The sequence below is a fragment of the Drosophila obscura genome, unplaced genomic scaffold, assembly GCF_018151105.1.
Source record: "Drosophila obscura isolate BZ-5 IFL unplaced genomic scaffold, ASM1815110v1 contig_186, whole genome shotgun sequence".
Classification (NCBI taxonomy): domain Eukaryota; kingdom Metazoa; phylum Arthropoda; class Insecta; order Diptera; family Drosophilidae; genus Drosophila; species Drosophila obscura.
The window spans coordinates 9731439-9751836 of NW_024542774.1; the positions used below are offsets into that span (position 1 = coordinate 9731439).

General features: G+C 44.7%; 1 protein-coding gene across 3 annotated transcripts in view; it reads right to left on the bottom strand.

Moving 5' to 3' along the window:
- LOC111074269 overlaps window positions 1-20398 on the bottom strand; it is a 29743-nt gene that overhangs the window by 3851 nt on the left and 5494 nt on the right. For all 3 annotated transcript variants that reach the window (XM_022366997.2, XM_022366996.2, XM_022366998.2), the window contains exons 2-7: window positions 14015-14141; window positions 8317-8474; window positions 1654-1726; window positions 1284-1451; window positions 952-1150; window positions 246-550 (exon numbers count right to left, since the gene is read on the bottom strand). In XM_022366997.2, coding sequence (XP_022222689.2) covers window positions 246-550; window positions 952-1150; window positions 1284-1451; window positions 1654-1726; window positions 8317-8474; window positions 14015-14131 — 1020 coding nt within the window. In that variant the 5' untranslated portion in view covers window positions 14132-14141. The remainder of the gene's footprint in view (window positions 1-245; window positions 551-951; window positions 1151-1283; window positions 1452-1653; window positions 1727-8316; window positions 8475-14014; window positions 14142-20398) is intronic.

Below are 20398 nucleotides of genomic sequence, written 5' to 3' on the forward strand. Positions count from 1 at the left end.
GGAGACCCATTTTGCAAGTGGCCGCGTTGTGCATGTAACCAAGCATGGGGGCAGGCAGGCAGGGTGGCTGACTGGCTGGCTGGCTAACTAGCCTCGTTGTGGCGCGGTTCCACTGCTAACCAAGTTGCCACACTTCTCTACGGTTTGCTTTATTTGTGTTTTAACGCTGCCAAATTTGTACCCAACACTTGATAGCAAACGACTCTGCTTGGGCAATCAGTTGGGGGATCCCATCCCTCTCTTACCTTTGGAATCAAATCGTGTGCATAGACATTGTCCCTGGGCGGCAGCTTGGGCGGCTTCTCGCTGCGTTTGTGGGCCAATTGTTGCGTCTGCAGCAGCAGCTGTTCCCGCGTGGCTGCCACATGTCCGTTATTGCCGTTATTCAGGTGCTTCCCCAGCTGCTGTGCATGCGCCTGCTGCTGGTGGCCGCTGCCAAATCCGGAGCTGCCCGAACTGCCGCCGCTGCCATTGCCGGCCACGCTGTAGGGATCCTCATCGGGTATGGGTATGCGCGGGCGATTCTTAATGTCCACAATGGGGCGTTGAACTAGAGGGTAATTAAAAGGAGAATAGTGTTAGAGTGTTCCGAGTGTTTCGCACAGCAACAGTTTATAACGGGACCAAGCAGCTGATAGAACTTAACTTATCGTTCAGCACAAGGAGTATCGGAACTAGTTCTTCTTCCTCTGAGGAGCGAACCAATATAAGATTCACTTTTTGTTTTGTTTTTGTTGTTGGCTTATTAAATGTAAATGAAAATGTGCTGCATATCCCGAAACAACATGGCTAAATCACAAGTCTAAGCCTTCAATAGTTTCCTAGCACTGACAATGCAGGACGCGGCGCAAAATAGTGAGTTCTCGGCGGGCAAATAGTGTTTGGCGGCAAAGTTTGTGGTGTGAGTGCTTACGGCATATGTATGTAAATGTGTATTGTGTGTTCACTCACCTGGTGGCAGCTTGCTCTTAAGCATATCCATGGCTACCACATTCACAATGAGCACCCAAATGGGGCACTCCAAGACATCGCTCTCCGATTTGACAAAGGCCACGGCCGACAGGCACTGCGTCTCCAAGCGTCGTCGATCTGGATAGGCACGGCGCAGCTCACGATTTACGTTCGATTGGAACTTCTTCATATCGAAGAGCTGGAAAATACAAAACAATGCAGACAGACCAAAATTAGCATTTGCCAGTTGCAGTTTGCCGTTGCAGTTTGTTGCACTCGTAGATGAACGAAATGAAACGGATTTATGGCATGTAAGTGGCTCCGATCCTCACCTTGACTATTTTTTCGGATTCGAGCGCCTGATTGGGCAGCTTCAAGATTTCGGCACCGATGGAGGTCTCCTCATTGGGACTGCTGGCGGTGCTCTTGACGTACACATTGCTCTTGGCATAGCGGCGGACGAGTATGTTGCCAGCGTCGTCCATTTTGATCTTAACGCCCTGCATTAGAGGAAAAACCACGAAACGAAAGTTGCTTAAGTACTTTTGAAATCTTTATTCTTGACTCTCCCATCTTCGGCTAATGGATGTTTCTTGTCACACATTTGGTTTATTTGTTTATGGTCGATCGGTCGATCGCACAAGCTAATTTAATTAAGCCGTTGTCGCTTAATTGTGCCGTAAAATATCATTTCATTCTTACCTGCCCGATGACGCGCTTCATTTCGTCCGTCTTTTGGTCCCGCATCGGATTGTCGAAGCCGCACAGGCCGATTCTGTGGGGAGAGGAGGGGAGGGGAGGGGGAGACCCAGTTGGGCAATCATTAGACAATCATAACCACATTTTATTAATTGCAAATCAATCAGCTGCCGCATTAGCCAAGAGACAACACACACACACACACACGAAACAGAATTAAAAACCAGCAGGCGGCATGGGCATGTGGCAGGCGGCAAGGCAGCAAAATGTTGCCAAAACTCTTGCCACTTTACGGCGGCAACGCGCTGCGGCGCCATTCACTTTCTGGAATTGAGGTTGGCTCGCTGGTTGGTGGCCCATGCTGAAGAGGTGACTCACTGTCGTGTCTGTGCCGCATTTTGTTCCATTAAACGTTTGACAAAACATTGAATTGGCCATGGGTCTGGTGTGGCCTGGTCTGGCCTGGTCTGGTCTTGGCCCGGGACCCGAACAGAACGTTCAATCGCCTGACAATGATTTATGCCACATACTCGTACTTTGTACATGCTGCAAAGTGTGGCAGCTGCTTGCCGAAAATGTTCATAATGAACATTTCATATTTTGTACTGTACCCCCCAAGGCCTTAACTTTTCTTCTAATTTTGTCTGCCAACAAAAAGAGCTGAGTCATTAGTGGATTGGTTTACCAATAGTTCACTGATCGATAGACGCCTCTCAGGATGATGCTGATGATGATGATGATGGAATCCCTCTCTAACTGGTATGAATCGTATTGGAACTGCACCAACTGCAGCTTTTGCCAATCCGAATGATGAATGTCGCCCTGGCTCTGGCACTGGCTCTGGCTCTGGCACTGGCTCTGGCTTACCTCTCCCCTATCTTCATCTTTGTTTTTTCCTTTGCTGCCTGCCTAAGGTCGCGTCGCCGAAAATGTCGGCAGAAAATGCTAACAAGAAGCGGCAAGAGGAAGCCGCAAAGGTAAACCCAGCAGCAGGCAGCACGGAGCAGGCAGACCCCAGCGGCAAGACAATGAAACCAAGCTAATTGTAATTGTCGTTTGCATAAAAGGCCACGGCAAGAAGATGATGATGATGATGCTGCTGCTGCTGCTCCTGTCTGCTTCTGCTGCTGCTGCTGTGGCTGCCTCTATTCTGCCTCTATTTCTGGCCAACTCACTTGACGCCGCTCTGTCACTATTATGTTTTATGTTAATTTGTATAATGAAGCGCTGCCAAGCCAGCAAAGCGCAACATCAGAAGCAGCTAGCAGCAGCAGCAGCAGCAGCAGCAGCAGCAGCAGTAAGAACCACAAAACAGGCAGCAACAATCGCCGTTAGCATCGCGCACTGACGCTGGCATTTGGCCATGTGCTTTAGTTCTGCCCGTAACGTCTGCCGCTCTGGCGTTGATTTATTGGCTAAATGCTTGTAAAAACCGTTGAAATGTGTGTCAAAGTTTTCCATGAAATGAAATCGACATGGACGGGTGCTGGTGCTTGTGCTGGGTGCTGCCTCTTACTACTTGCTGCTTACCGCTTGCTGATGTATGTTGTATGCCTTTCAAGGTTGCCTTGCCACCACCAGTCAGTGGTGGTGGACTGCCACACAGTTCGAGTATCTGCCAAAAGCGGATTTGCAGTTCTTTGTTTAGTAAATGCTTCGTTAAATTCAAGCCATCAAACAAAAAACAAAACAACAACAAAAAACACCGAAATGTTATTAAAATTGAATGCCAAAAAAGGGGGGCTAGAAGCATAAGGAATGCCAATATCAGACCAGAACTAGAGCCAAACCCACTGTCAGTTGAATAAATATATATAGCAGTACCATACATACATATGTATGTATGCATGTACATATATTCAGAGCATGTCTTGTCCGTTCAACATTCACTTCGATATTGTCTATATGCATGCTGATATCTTATGTATGTATGTATGTATGTATATATATTGTAAGTACATATCGGTTGCAAGGTCGTCTGGTCTCAGGACTGGACCTGACTTGACACGCCTAAATGAGCTGAAAATGCGAAAGGCAGCGGCGCCTGAAAGCGAGAGTGGTAGTACGAGTCGAGTTGGACCCAACAAAACTGGAAACTGTTTCGATGTTTGGAGTTCAAGTTAAACGTGTGCAGTGGGTCAAGCTGGAGGACGAGCTGTGGCTGTGGCTTCTTCGAGGAAGCGGCAAAACCACCACCAACCATCCTCCATCCTCCATCCTCCATTTCCATTTCCATGTCCATGTCGTTGCAGTAACTGTTGTAGCAGCAGCAAACTGCAGTTAACGGCAACTGGTTTCGAACTGAAAGCGTTGGTAACAGCTTTTGACCTGCGGCTGGGGCTAGTGTAAGCAAAAAAAAAAATGTCCAACCGGTTCAGATAAAAATACCATAGCAAAGACATAACTACATACATATGTATGCATGGATCAAGTTATATATTTGTAGATATATGTATGTACATATATTGTGATATGTTTTAGTAAAAGTAATAACCAAAGGAAAGACAAAGCCAACCATTGAGCAAGCAACCAATCGACACTTTCCAGCGATCGACTAACTAGTTTGGCTCGATTTGGCTTTAATTAGATTATGGCTAATTATAGGCAAGATTTATGGCATTGCCCTGCCAACAGCTCCAGCCACAGCTCCAGCCACAGCCACAGCTCGATCATTTCCCGCTCCAGTTTAAGTTTCAGTTTCAGTTCAGAGCTCCAGTTACGGTCACACCTTAAATTGTACTTCGAAGGCCGCCACAATTTGACTATTGTTCTTTGCCCTGGACTGACAAATGTGGCACGTGTGCGACTGCTGCTACAATGACTAGGAAACTGTTAGTTGTGCAACTGCTGCCAAGCCGAAAACTGTCTTTTGTCTGGGCCCCCACAAAAAATAGCGATCAAAAGCTCTCCCGAGTGCGCTCCAACCTTGGCTCGCCTCCGGGTCGCGCCTTTTTTTGCCTTAGTTTCTTTTTTTTCTGCACGAAACATGCAGGCAGCACAGCAAATAAAGTGTGTGTGTATGTTGCAATCGGAGCAGCGCAGCAGCACAGCACAGCACAGCACAGCTTGATGTTATGATTTGATTTCCATTTGATTTCATTTCATTTGTCCAGCCCGGTTCACGCCCCCACCACCACCCCGCTCAGCCAGCAGTTCCCAGCAACATGCAAATTTGATTGGCCATGCCCACGCCACAAAAGTGTTTCGCAAATAAAAGCAACACAAATATTATACTCGCAAGAAAGGAAGGCCGGAAGGCACCGATGCTTTGAATACCCTTTCGACTGGATCAATGACCTATGCCAGCTCCCCGATTACAGTACATTCTTCTACATATAGATCTTCAAAATACGTATACCCCGTCTCTATAAGGGTAGTATACAAAAACCAACTGAAACTGTCATAAACTGCAAATTGTATATTGGCGCCATTTCAATTGTGGCCAAAATGTGCAGTCGGAGGGGACTTGGGGGGGGTTGTGCTTAAGTGGTCCGACAATGACTACACAAAGGATTGGCCATTAATTAAATGCGCTTGTTCCAACTCAAAGTGTTCATTGATCGCTGGATTGTCTGTGCGTGTGGGGTCGGTCTCGTCTCTCTCCGCCACATGGCAGCCCACGCCAACCAGCCACAGCCACAGCCGCAGTCTGTGCCAGCATCAGTCTAATTAATTAATTTACATGTAGCAGCAGCAGCAGCAGCAGCAGCAGCAACTGCCGATAGATGGCTGCAAATGGTAATTTTTGGTCTATGTGCAGCATGCAACACAAAAATGGAAGTACATAACCAAAGCCTCGTGTTTAATTAGCAATCAGTATTTGCAATCCTATCGATAGGCCCCAAGCAGGTTCACTGAAGTTAAGTGATTGCTATCGGCAAGGGGAAAAGTAACTCTGTGGGCAAAAGAGAGAGGAAGAAGGGGGAGAATGGGAGAATGGGAGAACTCCTTGCAGTGCCCAACCACGCTTGGCATTGTTCACAGTAAAATTTATGCTCATTGTTATGGTTATTTTCTATGTGTCACAAGTAGTCACAAGCGACTCCAACTTCTCATCGGAGTCGAGTGTCGAGGGTCGTCTCCTCTGTGTGCTTTTCACCCTTCTATCCATTTGCATATCTGCTAGATTTCCAATGAAAAGCATTGCGTGTGAATTAAAATTCTGTATGCATGGCGGAGATGATGTCTCCTGCCTGCCTGCCAGTCGGTCGACACATTCAAATGGCAGCTGAGCTGGGGCTGGGGCAGACCGAAAGATACGAGTGGTAGTGGCACCAACTAACAAGCACTGACAGCGGCTAATTAAACAAACAAGATGCTGCTTCTGCTGCTACTGCCACTGCCACTGCCACTGCTGTTGGCCCCCAGGACAGGCGATAAACCAAAGACAATGGCAATGACAACTACAAGGGTCGGGTCTGTTGGACCACAGGCCTGTGCATCGCCATAAATTATCTTTCGCCTGTGCTGTTTATTTGTTTGTTTGTATATGCTGTGGGGATGTTTGAAGTCTCGGCGGCAATCGACAATTGATTAACCTGACACTCTGTCCACTAGCCGCTGCCGAGCCGCAGCAGCAGCATGCAAAAGCACTTTTCAATTTTCCTGCTGCTGCTGCTGCTGCCTGTTTTTCGTGATTTTTCCAGGCATATTTAACCTCCAATTGACATGAACAAGCAAAAACATTTGCAAAGTAGGCAGGGGAGACCAGAGAGAAGGATCCAACCATAGCCATGCGAGAGGAAGACTAAAAGTTTATTATATCTTTCGCTCTCTCTCTCTCTCTCTGTCTTGAGGCAAAGCAACATAGAGAGCCATCTTCTGTTACGTCTCACCTCACCTTTAAACACCTTGCGGGAGAGCAATCAAAAAGAGTGGGAGAGCCATAGATGGAGCAAGAGAGAGAGAGACCGTTGGAAAGATGTGCAATGACAAGAGCAATTTGCATTGGCAATCTGTGATGACCTCGTCACGAATGAAAACAAATGAAAACGAATTGAATGGAATGACTTTCGTTATTATTTTCAATTTCATTTGTTTCCCCCCCCCCCCCTTCTCCATCGCCATCGCCATCTCCATCTTCATTGTCTTCTCTTCTCTCCGGCGAACCAATCCTCCAGCCCCTTCTTGCCACCACCCCCTCTGGGGGGGGGTTTTTGTGTGGTTGACATTTGGTTTGGCGGCAGCCAAATCCACAAAGGAAGCCGCCACTGCCACTGCCGCTGCCGCTGCCATGATGCCCGGCACTTGATGCCCTTTTTTGGCCATCCCATCTCTTTGTGGCGTCTCTTAGACTCCACTCCGCCCTGTTAGATCTCAATATTTGTGCACTGTATAATCGGCACATTCAGAGCCACATATGTATGTGGGGCCCAATGCATTATGCATACGTAGGATCCATTCAATAGAGTTTATGCTCCCAAAACTTCTTGACATTTGCGATTATTTTGGGGGGCTGTGGCGTGGCGCAGAGACGAAGATGAAGCTGTGGGCTGTGGTTGAGGCCGTGGCACAGCCCAAAATTGCCACAGACACAATTGAGCGTACGGCATTTGGCATTTTCCGCCATTTGGTGGCACGCAACAGCAATATGGTTTTTTTTTTTTGTTTTGAACGGAATATGTTAATTAGGCCCCTTGCTGCTGCAGCGCCGACAATTGCATGCCCCCTCCACCGCCCCTCGAAGAACCACTCGGAAGACCTCCAACCAAAAACAAAACAAAAAAAACCCAAATTCTTGGCATAAATTGCTTTTGGTCGAAAACGGAAATCGCTCATTTCAAACAAAAAAAAAAAAAGAGAAGAAGAAAAATAAAAGAAATAACCCCACGAGGAGTACGGAGTAACCGTGCAATTATTATAGCATTTTCACTCGGCTTTTTCACTTTGCTTTTTCACATGCTACAAATTGTTTCCACTAAGGTCGGCATTTTGCAATGCCCCTGTCCGTGCTCCATGCTCCATGCTCCATGCTCCATGCCTGAAGGTTCTCTTCTCCAGCGGACAGCATCTTGGCGGTGAAGTGAAGTTCATCTGGGGAATTAAATTTTAATCGCATGCCCATCAATTTGATGGGCGTTTCATTCATTGCTCATTCGAGAGCACATCAACAGCAATTAATTACTTTACGCGTATTACAGCAAAAATCGCAGTCTAAAGGGGAAGGCCAAAACCATCGAAGCATCGCAGCTGTGCATGCCCTACAAATTACATCAATATGCGGCGGGATCTCTTTACTCGTATCAGTGACAAACTAAGCAACAAACACATCATACCCTCACCCACTCAGTCACCGTAAAAGAGAAAGAAGATGAGGCGGCAGCAAGGGCTCCTGCTGGGGGATTTTCTTTGCCAGTGGGTCAAGGGCACGCGTCACATACTTTGGCCAGTTCCATAATTATTTATGTTTATTTTTCCATCCCATCGCATTTTGTTTTGTTTTTAGCAAAGTTCAAAGGCATTGTGTACGAGTATGCTCATGTTTAATATGTTTTCGTTTTGGCGAGTTTTTGTTGGTTTTTGTTTCTGCCACTGCCACTGTCACTGCTCTGTGGCACTGTGGCTTGTGTGTGTGTGTGTGTGTGTGTGTGCCCCCCTGTTTGTACACCTTGCAATGACCGTTAATTATGGATATGGATGGGCAAATGGTGTGGACTGACTACTCACCGCATGCCGTCGAAACCGTCGTCGGACCCATTGATGGTCAGCACCGGGGCACGTGCGTATGCCTTGGCCACACGTCGATTCCGCTCAAAGACAATTACTTTGGCCCAGATCTCGTCATCGATTTGGGTCCATTTATCCAGCACTTCCTGTATGTGTTCCTGAAAGTAAAGTAGGGAACAAATTACAAATGCATGTATAGAAGATAGAACGATAGTTAGGGATCGAACAGAAGCTCTAATGAAAGTTCTTCAACAAACGAAATGGAATATGTCGCAAAGGATTCTACTAAAGACGATTAATGATACAGCAAATCCTTCAGCAAATCCCCCAAAAACTGTTTCCAATGGAATTTTAACAGCTTTTTGAGCAGCGGCAAACTCAAAAAATGAAAGAAAAACATGCCCGATAGTCACTAATGCTGCCAATTTTCACTTTCCATCGTGATCTATCTCTCTCTCTGTCTGTCTGTTTGTCTGTCTGTCTGTCTGTCTGTCTGTCTATCGTTGTGTGTGTTTGCCAAAGTGAACGGCCTTGTTGGGCGCTTGCGTTTTAAGTTTGTATTTTGTCGTTGTTGTTGTTGTTGTTGTTATTTTGCACTCACTTTACTTTTACTTATTTTGTTGTTGCTTTTGTCGCTGGCTGCCATGCCATTACAAGCATCAGTCTGTGTTTGCGTTTTGTGCTGTGGTTGTGTGTGTGTTTGCAGTTTGTTAAATAAAAGTTAAAATCAAATCGGAGCAAATGCTGACACGAACAGCAAGCCAGAGCCAGAGCCAGAGCCAGAGCTCCAGCCATAGCTCGATTCGTGTTGCAGTAAGACATATAAAATTATAGACAACGATACGGCTTTTCGTTGGTGGCCGCTGCACTGCATTTTAGTTAGGTGGTTGGTTGGGTTGGTTCAGCTCAACTCAGCTCTGCTTTGCTCTGCTCTGCTCTGTTTGAAGTCTCTTTTTATATGTATAGCCCAACAATATCGTCGAGTCGAGTACTTACTATATATGCATAGATATTTCAAGTGCTGCAAGCTGCTTTTGATTGCAGCTTTGTCTGGCTATGCTCTCCTCCAGGCTTGCGTCATGCTTAAGTGCACTTTGAAAATATTTTACATTTCTGCTTTAGATCTGTGTATATACTCGTATAAACCGGGCTTAGAAATATGTATAAAAGAGCATGTATTTGTGACTGAATTCCATGAATACTATTCCAATAACTTGATCAACATCTACATAGACAGATACTCTTTGAATGCGTTGAAAACTTAGCAGCGTTCCTTCACTTTCATTACCACATATGTATGTCCCACACATATGATGCTGAAACGCACTGTATGCAATATTCAAAGGAAAAAGCCAAATCTAACAGCTGGCGGTTTCCCCTTTCTCTGTAGCGAACAGCCTGGCCTGGCTGACGCTCAATTAACCCGAACAAAGAACCGTCATAAACAAAGCCATTAGCCCAGTAACCAACATGCCCACAATTTCGGTGTTTTTTTGTTGTTGGGGTTTTTTGGGTTATAATAAAAATTAAATATGAAAAGCCAAGCACAAGTAAACATCAAATTTTTGGCTTTGGCTTTGGCTTTTGGCCACAATTCTACAGGCACTCATTTGTTTTGGGCAAAACTTGTCTAGGCAGCTCTCGAGCTGCGGCTCAGTCTTTGGCTTTTGGTCTGCGTCTGCGTCTCTTGAGAGTCAGATCCAGCAACAGCAGCAGCAGCAGCAGCATCAGAGCTTCATGATCAGAGGCGCGCACACACATTAAAAATGCAAATAAATCATGTAGTAAAACTTGTTAACCTTTTCAGATGCTCTGCGTTTGCGTACTTGGATTGAGACGAGAGCTGCTGCTGCTGCTGTTGCTGCCAGAGCTTGGAAGCACTTTTGATTTCATTTCGTTGTGCTGTGTTCTTTGGGCAGATTCACTTCAGGTTTTCACTTTGCCAAGAATCTTGTAGGCTCAAGTGTCGGCCAAACTGGTTAAAGCTCATATTTCTAGGCAGTGTGCAGAGCTCCCCACCCCCAAAAAAACAGACGACCTCAAAATGCCGAAGTTCATTTGAAGTTGTTTGTGGCTTTTAATTAGTCCTGAGTTGCAGCAACAGCGGCAGCCACTGCCATGCCATGCCACGCCACGCCACATGCCCAGCGCGTGGTCTCCTATACGTATACTTAATGCTGATTTTTTGGACAGTCTGGGAACAAGTTTCGTATGGCATTCGATTCATGATCTAAAGCGAGAACCCCAAACGAACGGGTTTGCATTCATATTATTCATTATTCGGGCGTACCCATTAGCATATGAAAGAGATTAAGGCCAGAAACAAGCAAGAACGAGATACGCGCATAAGTAGAAGATATATCGAGCGTATGCTACCCGTTACGGAGATATGCCAGCCAGCCTATGGCTGCAAATACCCTACAAATACCCTTCATAAATATGATACATACTCGTGTGTAGAAGAATTTTTGTTTGAATACGGCAGACCGCATTTTTATTTTTTGGGGCGTAATTAAAGTCTATTTATTCTGTTGCAAGAGCTCTAATGGATCGCACTGATCGGCTTGCAACACGTGCAACACCACCACCGAAGAAGAAGATGATGCTGAGAATCTTTGTGGTTTTTTGTTTTGTTTTGCTGCTTGCACCTTTTCGTGTAAAATGTTGTTGAACTTTTGCAGTCACGACTCTCGAGCGGAGTCTCCGAGACCCGCTGCTGCTGGTGGATCAGAGTTGACATTTAATAAAATGATTTCTATAGTTGGGGTTTTTTTCTCTCTGTTCGGTTCGCTTTGTGTCGGGGCACTAATAGATACAATCGCCTCAAATTATTATGGTCTTGATAGATTCATTTTTTGTTGACTTGTGACAGGTTGCATCTTCATGCCCGAACGAATCATGTCCGAAAGTTCATTGATGTGTTTATTATTCCCCCACCCCCCATACTGTGGGTCTCTGTTTGGTTAACCCACATTTTCACCCCTGGCCACTTGATAGGCGCCCCCGATGTCTAATGTCAATTGGCGGGGGAGGGGACAGAGCCAAAAAAACCCTTATATAATTTATGCAAATTTCATGCCAAAGCAGGCAAAAGCAGAGTTGGAATGGCTTTTTGCCAGAGGCGGCTCTTCCGTCAAAAGGTAAATCAATCAATAATTGAGCAGGAAATTCAATTGGTCCTGGGACATTGATGAAGTGCGGCCATCCATAGAAAACCGAAACCAGAAAGAAACTACAACAACAAATAAACAGCAGCAGCAGCAACGTTTCCATTGAATTTATTCGAATTTCAAGCCTCACATATGTACATTAGAGTGTGTGTGTGTGTGTGTGTGTGTGTCTCGTTTTAGTGGTTTTTCCTGCTCAGGCGTTGAGCCAACGCCAACAAAAAAATCCTGTTGTTCAGGCCTGGCCAAAAGCGACACCGAAACCAGGTGAACGGGTGCCGTTCAGCAGCAAAACAACGCAAAGGAAAAGGAAAACAAAAGGAAAAGCCAACATGCGGCATGGAAGTGGATGTGGATGTGAATGTGAATGTGGGGGAAACAAAAGCGAAAACCAGCCAAAGAAAAACTTTCATTTTCACAAAAAATAAGACCCAGACGCAGATAATTCTATTCTGCATGGCGGCAGCATGCAGCATGCGGCAGCAGTTCGTTGCCCAAGTCTTTTGTTTTGTCTTCTTATGGAGATGTCTATTGGCGGTACGAGTGTCGGTGGAGTGGGGGATCTGGGGGGGGGGATTTCCCAGATAATAAATTTGTAAGCAATATTGAAAATAGCACAGAAACGAAACGAGAAACAAGCAACAAGAAACGACAGCGACAACGACAAATACAGGGGATTGCCCAATAAGTGCCCCCGAGCAAAAACCAAATCAAAAGGGCTGCCTCTTGAAAGGGGAGCAACGACAAAAGGAAAATTCAGACATAATTTGTTGCCGTTTCCATCATGGGAAATACAAAATTTTGTGAGACGCCTTTGTGTGTGTGGCAGGGGCTCAGGCTAAACGGAATTATATAGATGCCACGCTCACGCTAATTGCAACACAGAGACTTCACGAGAGAGACAGAGAGAGAGAGAGAGAGATGGTGAGACAGATGCAAGAGGCATGAGGCAGCAGACACACGCTTTTCACTTTTGGGGTGAGGCTGGGGCCACCTCTGGCTCTGGAATCGCTGATGCAAGCCAACCAAAATTTATGCAAATCTCCATTAGAAATAAAACATCAATTTAATGGGCAGCCTTTTGGATGGGTGTTTTTTTTTTCTCGTATTTTTCTTGCTGCTCGAGTGAATAAAGTGCAGCTAACCCGATGATGGGATGGTGTGTGTGTGGGCCGTGACTGCTTGCCAAAAAGCGAAGAAAATCAGAGAGCAAATCAGTTAGCGAAACTCACATGCAGCTGGAAAATAACGAAACGCTAACGAAATAGCTAAAAGTTAGGATAAAGAGTATACAGATCATTTGAGAATGCTTCCAAATAGCCAAAACTATCAATAAAGCTTTGGGTACTAGGAAATTAAAAGGTTCAATACGTTAACTTGCTTCTGGCCTGTAAAAATAAACGGCTAAGAGAGCGCAGAAGCATCTCTCCCTGCTGGAAATGGGCTTGGGCTCAAAAACCCACACGCAGACAGAAAACTGTTATGCTCACTCACACACACGTTAAAAGTTTCATCAATGGAATTCCCACACACAAAACAAAATCAAGTAATAATAAAAAGACCTAGTAATCGTAGTCGTAGTCGAAGTCGAAGATGCGAGATATCGAAGCGAGAGCTTCTCTCTTCGGTGCGTGCTGGCAATGCTATGGCCTGCTATCTTCCTCTCAACTAAGTGCTATCCTCTCTCTTCTGTTTCAGCTGGCAATAGTTCCATCAGGACATGCATTAACGGGGTGTTCTGGCAGCACTATGAAGTCCTTTTGTTGCTCTTTTTGTGTGCTCTGTCCTATCCCTATTCGGCTTGTGCTGGCAATACCCTGATCTGATGCTCCTCTCTCTTATCTTTTCCTACTGGCAATAGTCTGTCTGAATCTGTCTCTGGCTCTTTGGTGTGTCTGCTGGCAATGCTTTCAGCTGCCTGTGTGTGGGGCCTGGCGCTGAGCTGAGCTCGTGCGCTGGGCTTGTCCCAACATTAGGGCTACGCTACCCATAACTACTTTTTTTTTTTATAGTTACTGCTGCTACAGCCCACTGGCCGTTAGCTGTTTGCCGTTGGCCGTTGGCCATTTGCTGTGAGCTGTTCGCCTTTAGCTGTGTTTTTTACTGCCTTGGCCCATAGGCAAATTAAAAATGCACAACGCAATGCGATGGCCTAACGGTAATTAATGCAATTGGTCAATACAACAACAACAAAAAAAAACAAAAACAACGAGAAACACCAAAGCCAACAGCAAAGGCAAAACCTCAGCAGTATAGTGCGTTTCATGCTGACCTCAATGCGGTGGCTTCGACGGGCTGGACAGCCGTCGTCGCGCACGTGTTGAGAATGAGGCAGCCACAGGAAAATAGAAGCAAATCATAGAAGCCCCAACTGTCAGGCGGAAGTCAGTCAGCAGCGATGGTCGTGCCAGGGCCAAATGTATGTTGCAGCTCTTTTTGTTTTTGTTATTTTTTGTTTTTTTTTTTTTTTTTTTTTGGTATATTTTTGGGTTCTTTTCAGTTGAAGATTTGCGTGATTTGTGTGGACTTACCTTGTAGAGTTTATCCTTCTGATACCAGACATCTTCCTCCTCCTCCTGCTGGGTGAATGTCTGGTCAAGATTAAGATCGTCGCGTGAACGTGATAGAATTTTACGTCGCGATACCATCTTTGTGGTTCTGCAAAGGTAGAGAGAGAGAGAGAGAGAAAATGAGAAGAGATCTCGAGTCATAAAAGGTTGTGAATATTCTCGCATTATTTGAAAGAAACTCAAAAGTTCTGAAGGAACCGCCACCTAACTGTAAGTAACGGCAAACATATCAGCAGTTTCTGACAGGCCCCAAAATAAAAATTAAAAAAAAAAACCCCAAATTGCAAAGCAAACAGAATTATGGCATCCCTCGTAACCCAACGATGATGGGAGGGTTCAACGCACTCCGCTCATTCCCCTGCCAAATTGTTTATGACCTGGACTTCCTTTTCACAAGTCATCCCGCCTGCAGAGAAATCTCTGCGTATTCCCACCTCAACGGACATTTACGAATGCAATATGTATGTATAAGCCAGTTATCCGTGGCCATGTCGCTAAATTCATAAATTGATGTTGCTTTAGAGTACGAATTTATGTGTAAAACATGCAATTTATATTGAAATTACTTGTTTGTGAACTACGCATCGTGGTTTCAGATCCCCATTCCTATCCGATCACTCGGACGGGGCTATGATTCAGACACAGATTCGACAAAGAGCCAGAGAGAGAGAGAGAGAGAGAGGGAGAGAGCGCGGAAGAGATACCATCCAAAGCACGTTGACAAGAGCCGCAATAAAGGTAAATAATGAAAAAAAATCACCTGTAAAGCTGCAATAAGGAACTTGGACTTGAGCTGACACATTGAATACCCTTACTTTGAAGAGTAGTAATATTAGTCCACTAAATGCTCTTGTATTTATACCTAAAGTTGTTCCGCTTATTGAGAACGCGAGTGCAGAAATTCTCCAATATAGTAATGATAATAATGATAAAAATAAATGAATTTCCTTGATGCAGTTCTGTTTTCTACTGCTTACACTGCTTGTCTAGCTGTATATATACCCTATTTGGCAGCAAGTGTGTACAGATTCAAGTCGTTTGTGTTTTTTCACGGCTCAGTTTGTCAAGTTGTTGGAAAAAAAACGCTCATTGCATAATAAACATCTATTGGGGCGGAGGGGGCCATGGAGCTCTGTCGCTCTCTGGGGACGCTTGGCAGGCGACGCGTGTAGCGACAAGAAAGTGCCCTCTCTCTCTCCCCCTCTCTCTCTCTCTCTTTCCTTCTTTCTGTCTTTCACTCTCCCTCACATCTCTTTGTCTTTGTCGCTCGTGTGCCTTGGCATGCAAATGTTTTCGGTAGGAGGTTCGCTAACCTGTTGTCATATCTTTGGCCGTCTTTGTTTTTTTTTGTATTTTGTGTTATTAGTGTCTATAATTGTTGGCTTTCTTTTTGGCAGAAACTGTGTGAATGACTGATTGACAGCCAGAGTGTCTGATTGACTGACTGACTGCCGGCATGCAGTGCTGGAGTGCTGGAGTGCGGGGTGGGATGCTGCTGCAAGGGCCTGGGCCTGGCCATAAATATTCATCGCCTTTTGCACAATTGTCAACGATCGACGCCATTTTTTGTTGCTTGCCAACAAAAAGATTGCAATCGCATAACAAATGTTTGTGCCTCTTGCTGCAGATCGGTTTATGCAACAAAAGCCGTTAAATTGTATAGAGTATCAGCTCTGGGATTGAGACCGCGACTCTCCTGCTGCTGTCCGCCTTGTCGCCATTATTGAGTTGCATTTTCTTTTGTGTCTGCCCCCCACCCCCCCCGTAAGTACGAGCATTGTTATTTATAGCCAACAAAGGGCGACACAAAAACGAGCCCAGAAATCAGTGTATCTGCTGTGTATATAGAACACATAGCATATGTACGTACTCGCCTAACCCCCCGCCCAAAACGAAGAGTTCCTTAGGCTCAGCACGTACCTCGGAGACAGACGTGTTCTAGTTCTTCGGTCTTCGGAGGCGAGGAGTCGCGTAATTACGTGTAGTGCATTTTGAGTGCCACACATATGGGGATAGTGCCTCATGGATGATCCACACGGATGCGCGAATGCGAAAAAAGAGCCTCTCTGACAAGCAGAGTATGCAAGCAGAGAAGATTCCTTTAGGTATGAGAGTGCCTGGGGCAAGCAACAGCATACCTAAGGCTAGAATAAGCTAAAGCCAGACCTAATGATCAATCAATGTCTGGTTGCTGAGAGAAAGTATTAGTTTTGCTTTACAAAAAGGTAAATTAAAAACATTCCTGGCAGCCATCTTAATCCACTGGATATTCATTATTGCATTAGTCCCCCCCCCCCCCCCACACACACACGGATATGCTTTTATCCAATTATAAATACCAAACGAAAACCCAAAAAAAAAGAAAGGAAAAGGAAACCCTTATGCCGGCGCATTCTTTATGGGGCACGTCAAATTAAAACACTTAAACGGCATTTCTCAGTGTTCTCGGAACAATTCTGGCTAAATAACGCTGACATATCAAGAAAGTTTCTTTATATGATGGACAATTAACGGCCCACAAACAGTCTCAGCTGAAACTGCAGCTGAAGTGGAGTGCAGTGGTGTGGAGTGGCGTCCAAGTGGTGCTCGAATATCCTGCACACTCATAGCCCATGGAACGGGACAGAGACGGAATGAGGCTTTGTGTTTTCGTTACTGGACTTTTGAAAACAGACCAACTGCCGTTTGCCTGGTTGACTGTAGCCAAAGATGAAAAAGGAGATGGAGCTGCAGATGTGGATGTGCCCTGGAGCTGGGGCTGGGACTGAGAGGCCGTCCACCGTCTGTGGATGCCACTTGATGCCGTAAAATAAAGTCATCAAGTGTATCTTGCTGCATTTGTCTGCGTGTTGACTTTGCTGATTTGTCTGCATGATAATTTCCATGATCTTTTACAGTTATGCAGGTTGGCACTTTGCCAAAGCAAACATCAATCTACGATTGGATGACTGATGTGAGAAACTGTATGTCTGTGTGTGTGCGTGTGTGTGCGTGTGTGACCGTTAGTATAGCAATTTTCAGCCATCCAGCATTCACTTTCCAAGCAAAACTAATAAAATATTTCCCTCGCGCACGCAAAAATGTTCAACAACTTTCACAAAAACAACGAACAACAACGAAAAAAACAAAACACAACTAAATATCAATCTGCTGGCAGAAAACTGCTACTTGAAATCATTTAAATAATGCCAATCCAATTGATGATTATTTCTTAATACCTTACAAACGTTGTGAAGATGGGGAAGGGGGAGGGGCGCATCATCCGATGAACTCAAATTTAAATTTCAAATTCGTTGAACTTTCACAATTGTCCAACAAATTGATATTGAATTATAAGCAGAGATTTTCCAACGATTTCCGATGGGTTCAATAACTTGGCCTGCGTTTGACATTTTGCCAAACGAATTGAAATACGAAAAATACCCGTAGAAAGTAAAATTTACGATAATTTCGATGGATAAGTGGATTCCAAACATCTGTGGAACGTAGCAAATTGCACAAATTAAGTAGCATTATTGACTGAGAGTGGAGTTCACCAAAGTTGAAGTATTATTATTTGTTTTATTTCTATGTTTGTGTACTTCCCGCAAAACAACTCTATTAGGTATTTCAACAATAGATCGCTTCTCTCTTCTGCTTGCGAGATCTTCGAAACGATCGTCATTGAGGCTGCCCACACACTGCAGAAATAATCTCTGTGGTGACGCAATACGTTCAAAATTGTTGTTTGGTGTTCTCATAAGTTATATACAAATGTATATATATACATATATATGTACCTATGTGATAAGAATTTGTTTTTAGATGAAAATTATTTTTTGTTGCTGCTTAAACACCAATTATGAACCTCTGACGACAGGCGACATTAATTTTTCTTTTCTTTGCGTCACCTTGAAGAATGCACGCTCGCTCTAATGTTGTCGCCTCTCTCGCCCTGCTTTTTCTTCATCCTTTACAAATACACTGCTTCACATACTACTTGCGAGAACACTCTCCCACTCCCAGTACGCAAAAGATCTCTCTTCTACTTGTCAGATCTCTCTCAGCAGCGTTAGTGTATGTACATACATATTTAATATGTATAAATACACCTTACGCAGTTTACGTGTTTCCGCATCTCTCTCTGCGTCTGCTGCAACCGCATGCGTGAGAGCGCACACACACCCACACCCTCTCTCTCTCAGCTTTGATGAGCAATAACATTTGTTATTTCTTGTTCACCTTTAGGAACACAGGCAGTGTGCCGCCTGCATGCTTTAACCGTTGCTCCTCTCCCTCAATGCCCACTCTCTGTATCTTGAATACTGACTAAACGAGCCAGCAGCGGCTTTGCATGTGCATGTTCACATGCATACCTCTGTGAGAGAACTCACCTACGTTTCTATCAATGATGAGTAATAATGTCTGTTGTGTTCTGTTGTTGCTGCTTCCCTGATTGACAAGCGGAAAACTCGTTTCAAAAACTTTCTACAGAACTTTCCTCCACGAGGTGGTAAGTAAATGAAAATATGCATAGCTTAATGGCAACATTCACTGCATATTCAACTACAAGCCAGACGGAACGACAGACAGCGCACTTTATGAATGAAAGTCAACGTCATGAATTATTGTAGTTTTTACGACTCGAGTCGGTACGGCTCTCGGGCGCAATCAATAAAGAATTTTGATGATGACAATCGCACCGAGAACGCTAGTTGCATATTAATTGAATCGAATGTAAATAGAAATGGAAGTGGGCCTGGGCCTGGGCCCTGGGGTCTGGTAATTCTAATGCAGCTCTAGGCTGCCTCAAACGGTGTGCATTGCCTGTCAAGAGGTCGTTGGCTGCTGCTGCTGTCTGAGACGTCTCCGGAGTGCAAATAGTTTTCAGTTCGTTTACCCCCCGCCGATTGCATTGTTCGAGCCGTGGAGTTCATCAATTGGCGAGTGCGTCACGAAACTGCAAATATTGTATGAAGTGTCTGGCCCCCATCAGCAGCTGCTTCAGTAGTTAGAGTGTGAATCGTTAGTGGATGATTTGTTTGATGTTATCTCAACGACTGTGGGGCCACAGATCTGCAAATTCATTTGCCAAATTTTTTGTAGCTGCCTCACACAAATGTCAGGGTCAGACATGATAAATTTGCTTTCCTTTATTTCTTTTTTCTGTGCGTGTGTGTTTTGTTGTTTTTTTTTTTAGGCTAGAAAGTATTTTTGGCACCCCTAATGGATCCCATTATGTAACCAGAAACTACATGAAAGTCGCTAGACCTAATGAAGCAACGAAAAAATAACAAAACATTTGATACTTTCGCAGATGAAGCGAAGAGGACCCGAAGAACCAAAGATTTCGGACCAAGAATGCGTGTAGAGCGGCTTGATTGATTGGCCAAAGCGGCAGAGAGGCCAACAGAGAATAGAGCCCAAAACGAAATTGCTTTCACAGGGGTCAAGCGAGAACTGAAAAATATATATCGTTGGCCATTGATTTGTGGCCAAATTAAATTAAGCAGTCATTGACTTTTGGCTGGAAAGGAGACGAAGACAGAGCTGCGGTTCTTCTGGCTCTGTGGGGGGAATGGAATCGATATGTGTGTTGAAATAATAGCCATGCTGGGAAGACTTCAACAGAGTCTCATGATCCGCTTAATTTTACATAAGGAATGTGTCGGCACTTATGTACATACATATATCATAGTAGATACACATACATTTCAATATGATATGCTTCCAGACTTTTCTTTCAATATATATATCATGGTATACACACCCTTTTCGCCCAAAGCAGTTAATCATATTTCTTCAACACTTGTCTGCACGCGGCAATGCCTCAATTTGCATACCGTGAAAGTGGCGTGGAGTGAGCCGTACCCGTGCCGTGCACTCGGCCACGGTTCAGTTCCTCGTTTGGGGTTAAGGTTTTCATTATGTGCTGCGCTGCGCTGCGATGCAAATTATGCAAAATTGCTCAAATCGGGAAGCGAAGCTAATAATGCAAAAATCAAAGCACTTAACTTTGGAATCGCATTGCGGAACTTGTTGGCCAGGCATTTAACACCTCAGCGCATCGCCTGAGTATCGGAATATCATCATCAAAAACCATCAACAACACAACGGTAACAACACAACACAACAGTAACTTTAACTTTATAACCAGCCACCTGTTGCATTTCGATTTCGCAAATATTTCCCATCCATGGCACGCACATCACATCTGTGCGCCGTGCTCATCATTCGGGCAATTATTGAACCCAAAATATGTTAAATCATATCGTATATGCATTCATGAGATACTTTTCAAAGTCATGTAACTGTCAGCGCTTTGCGCAATCCCAAAAAAAAACCAAACGAACGAACGGATGCATA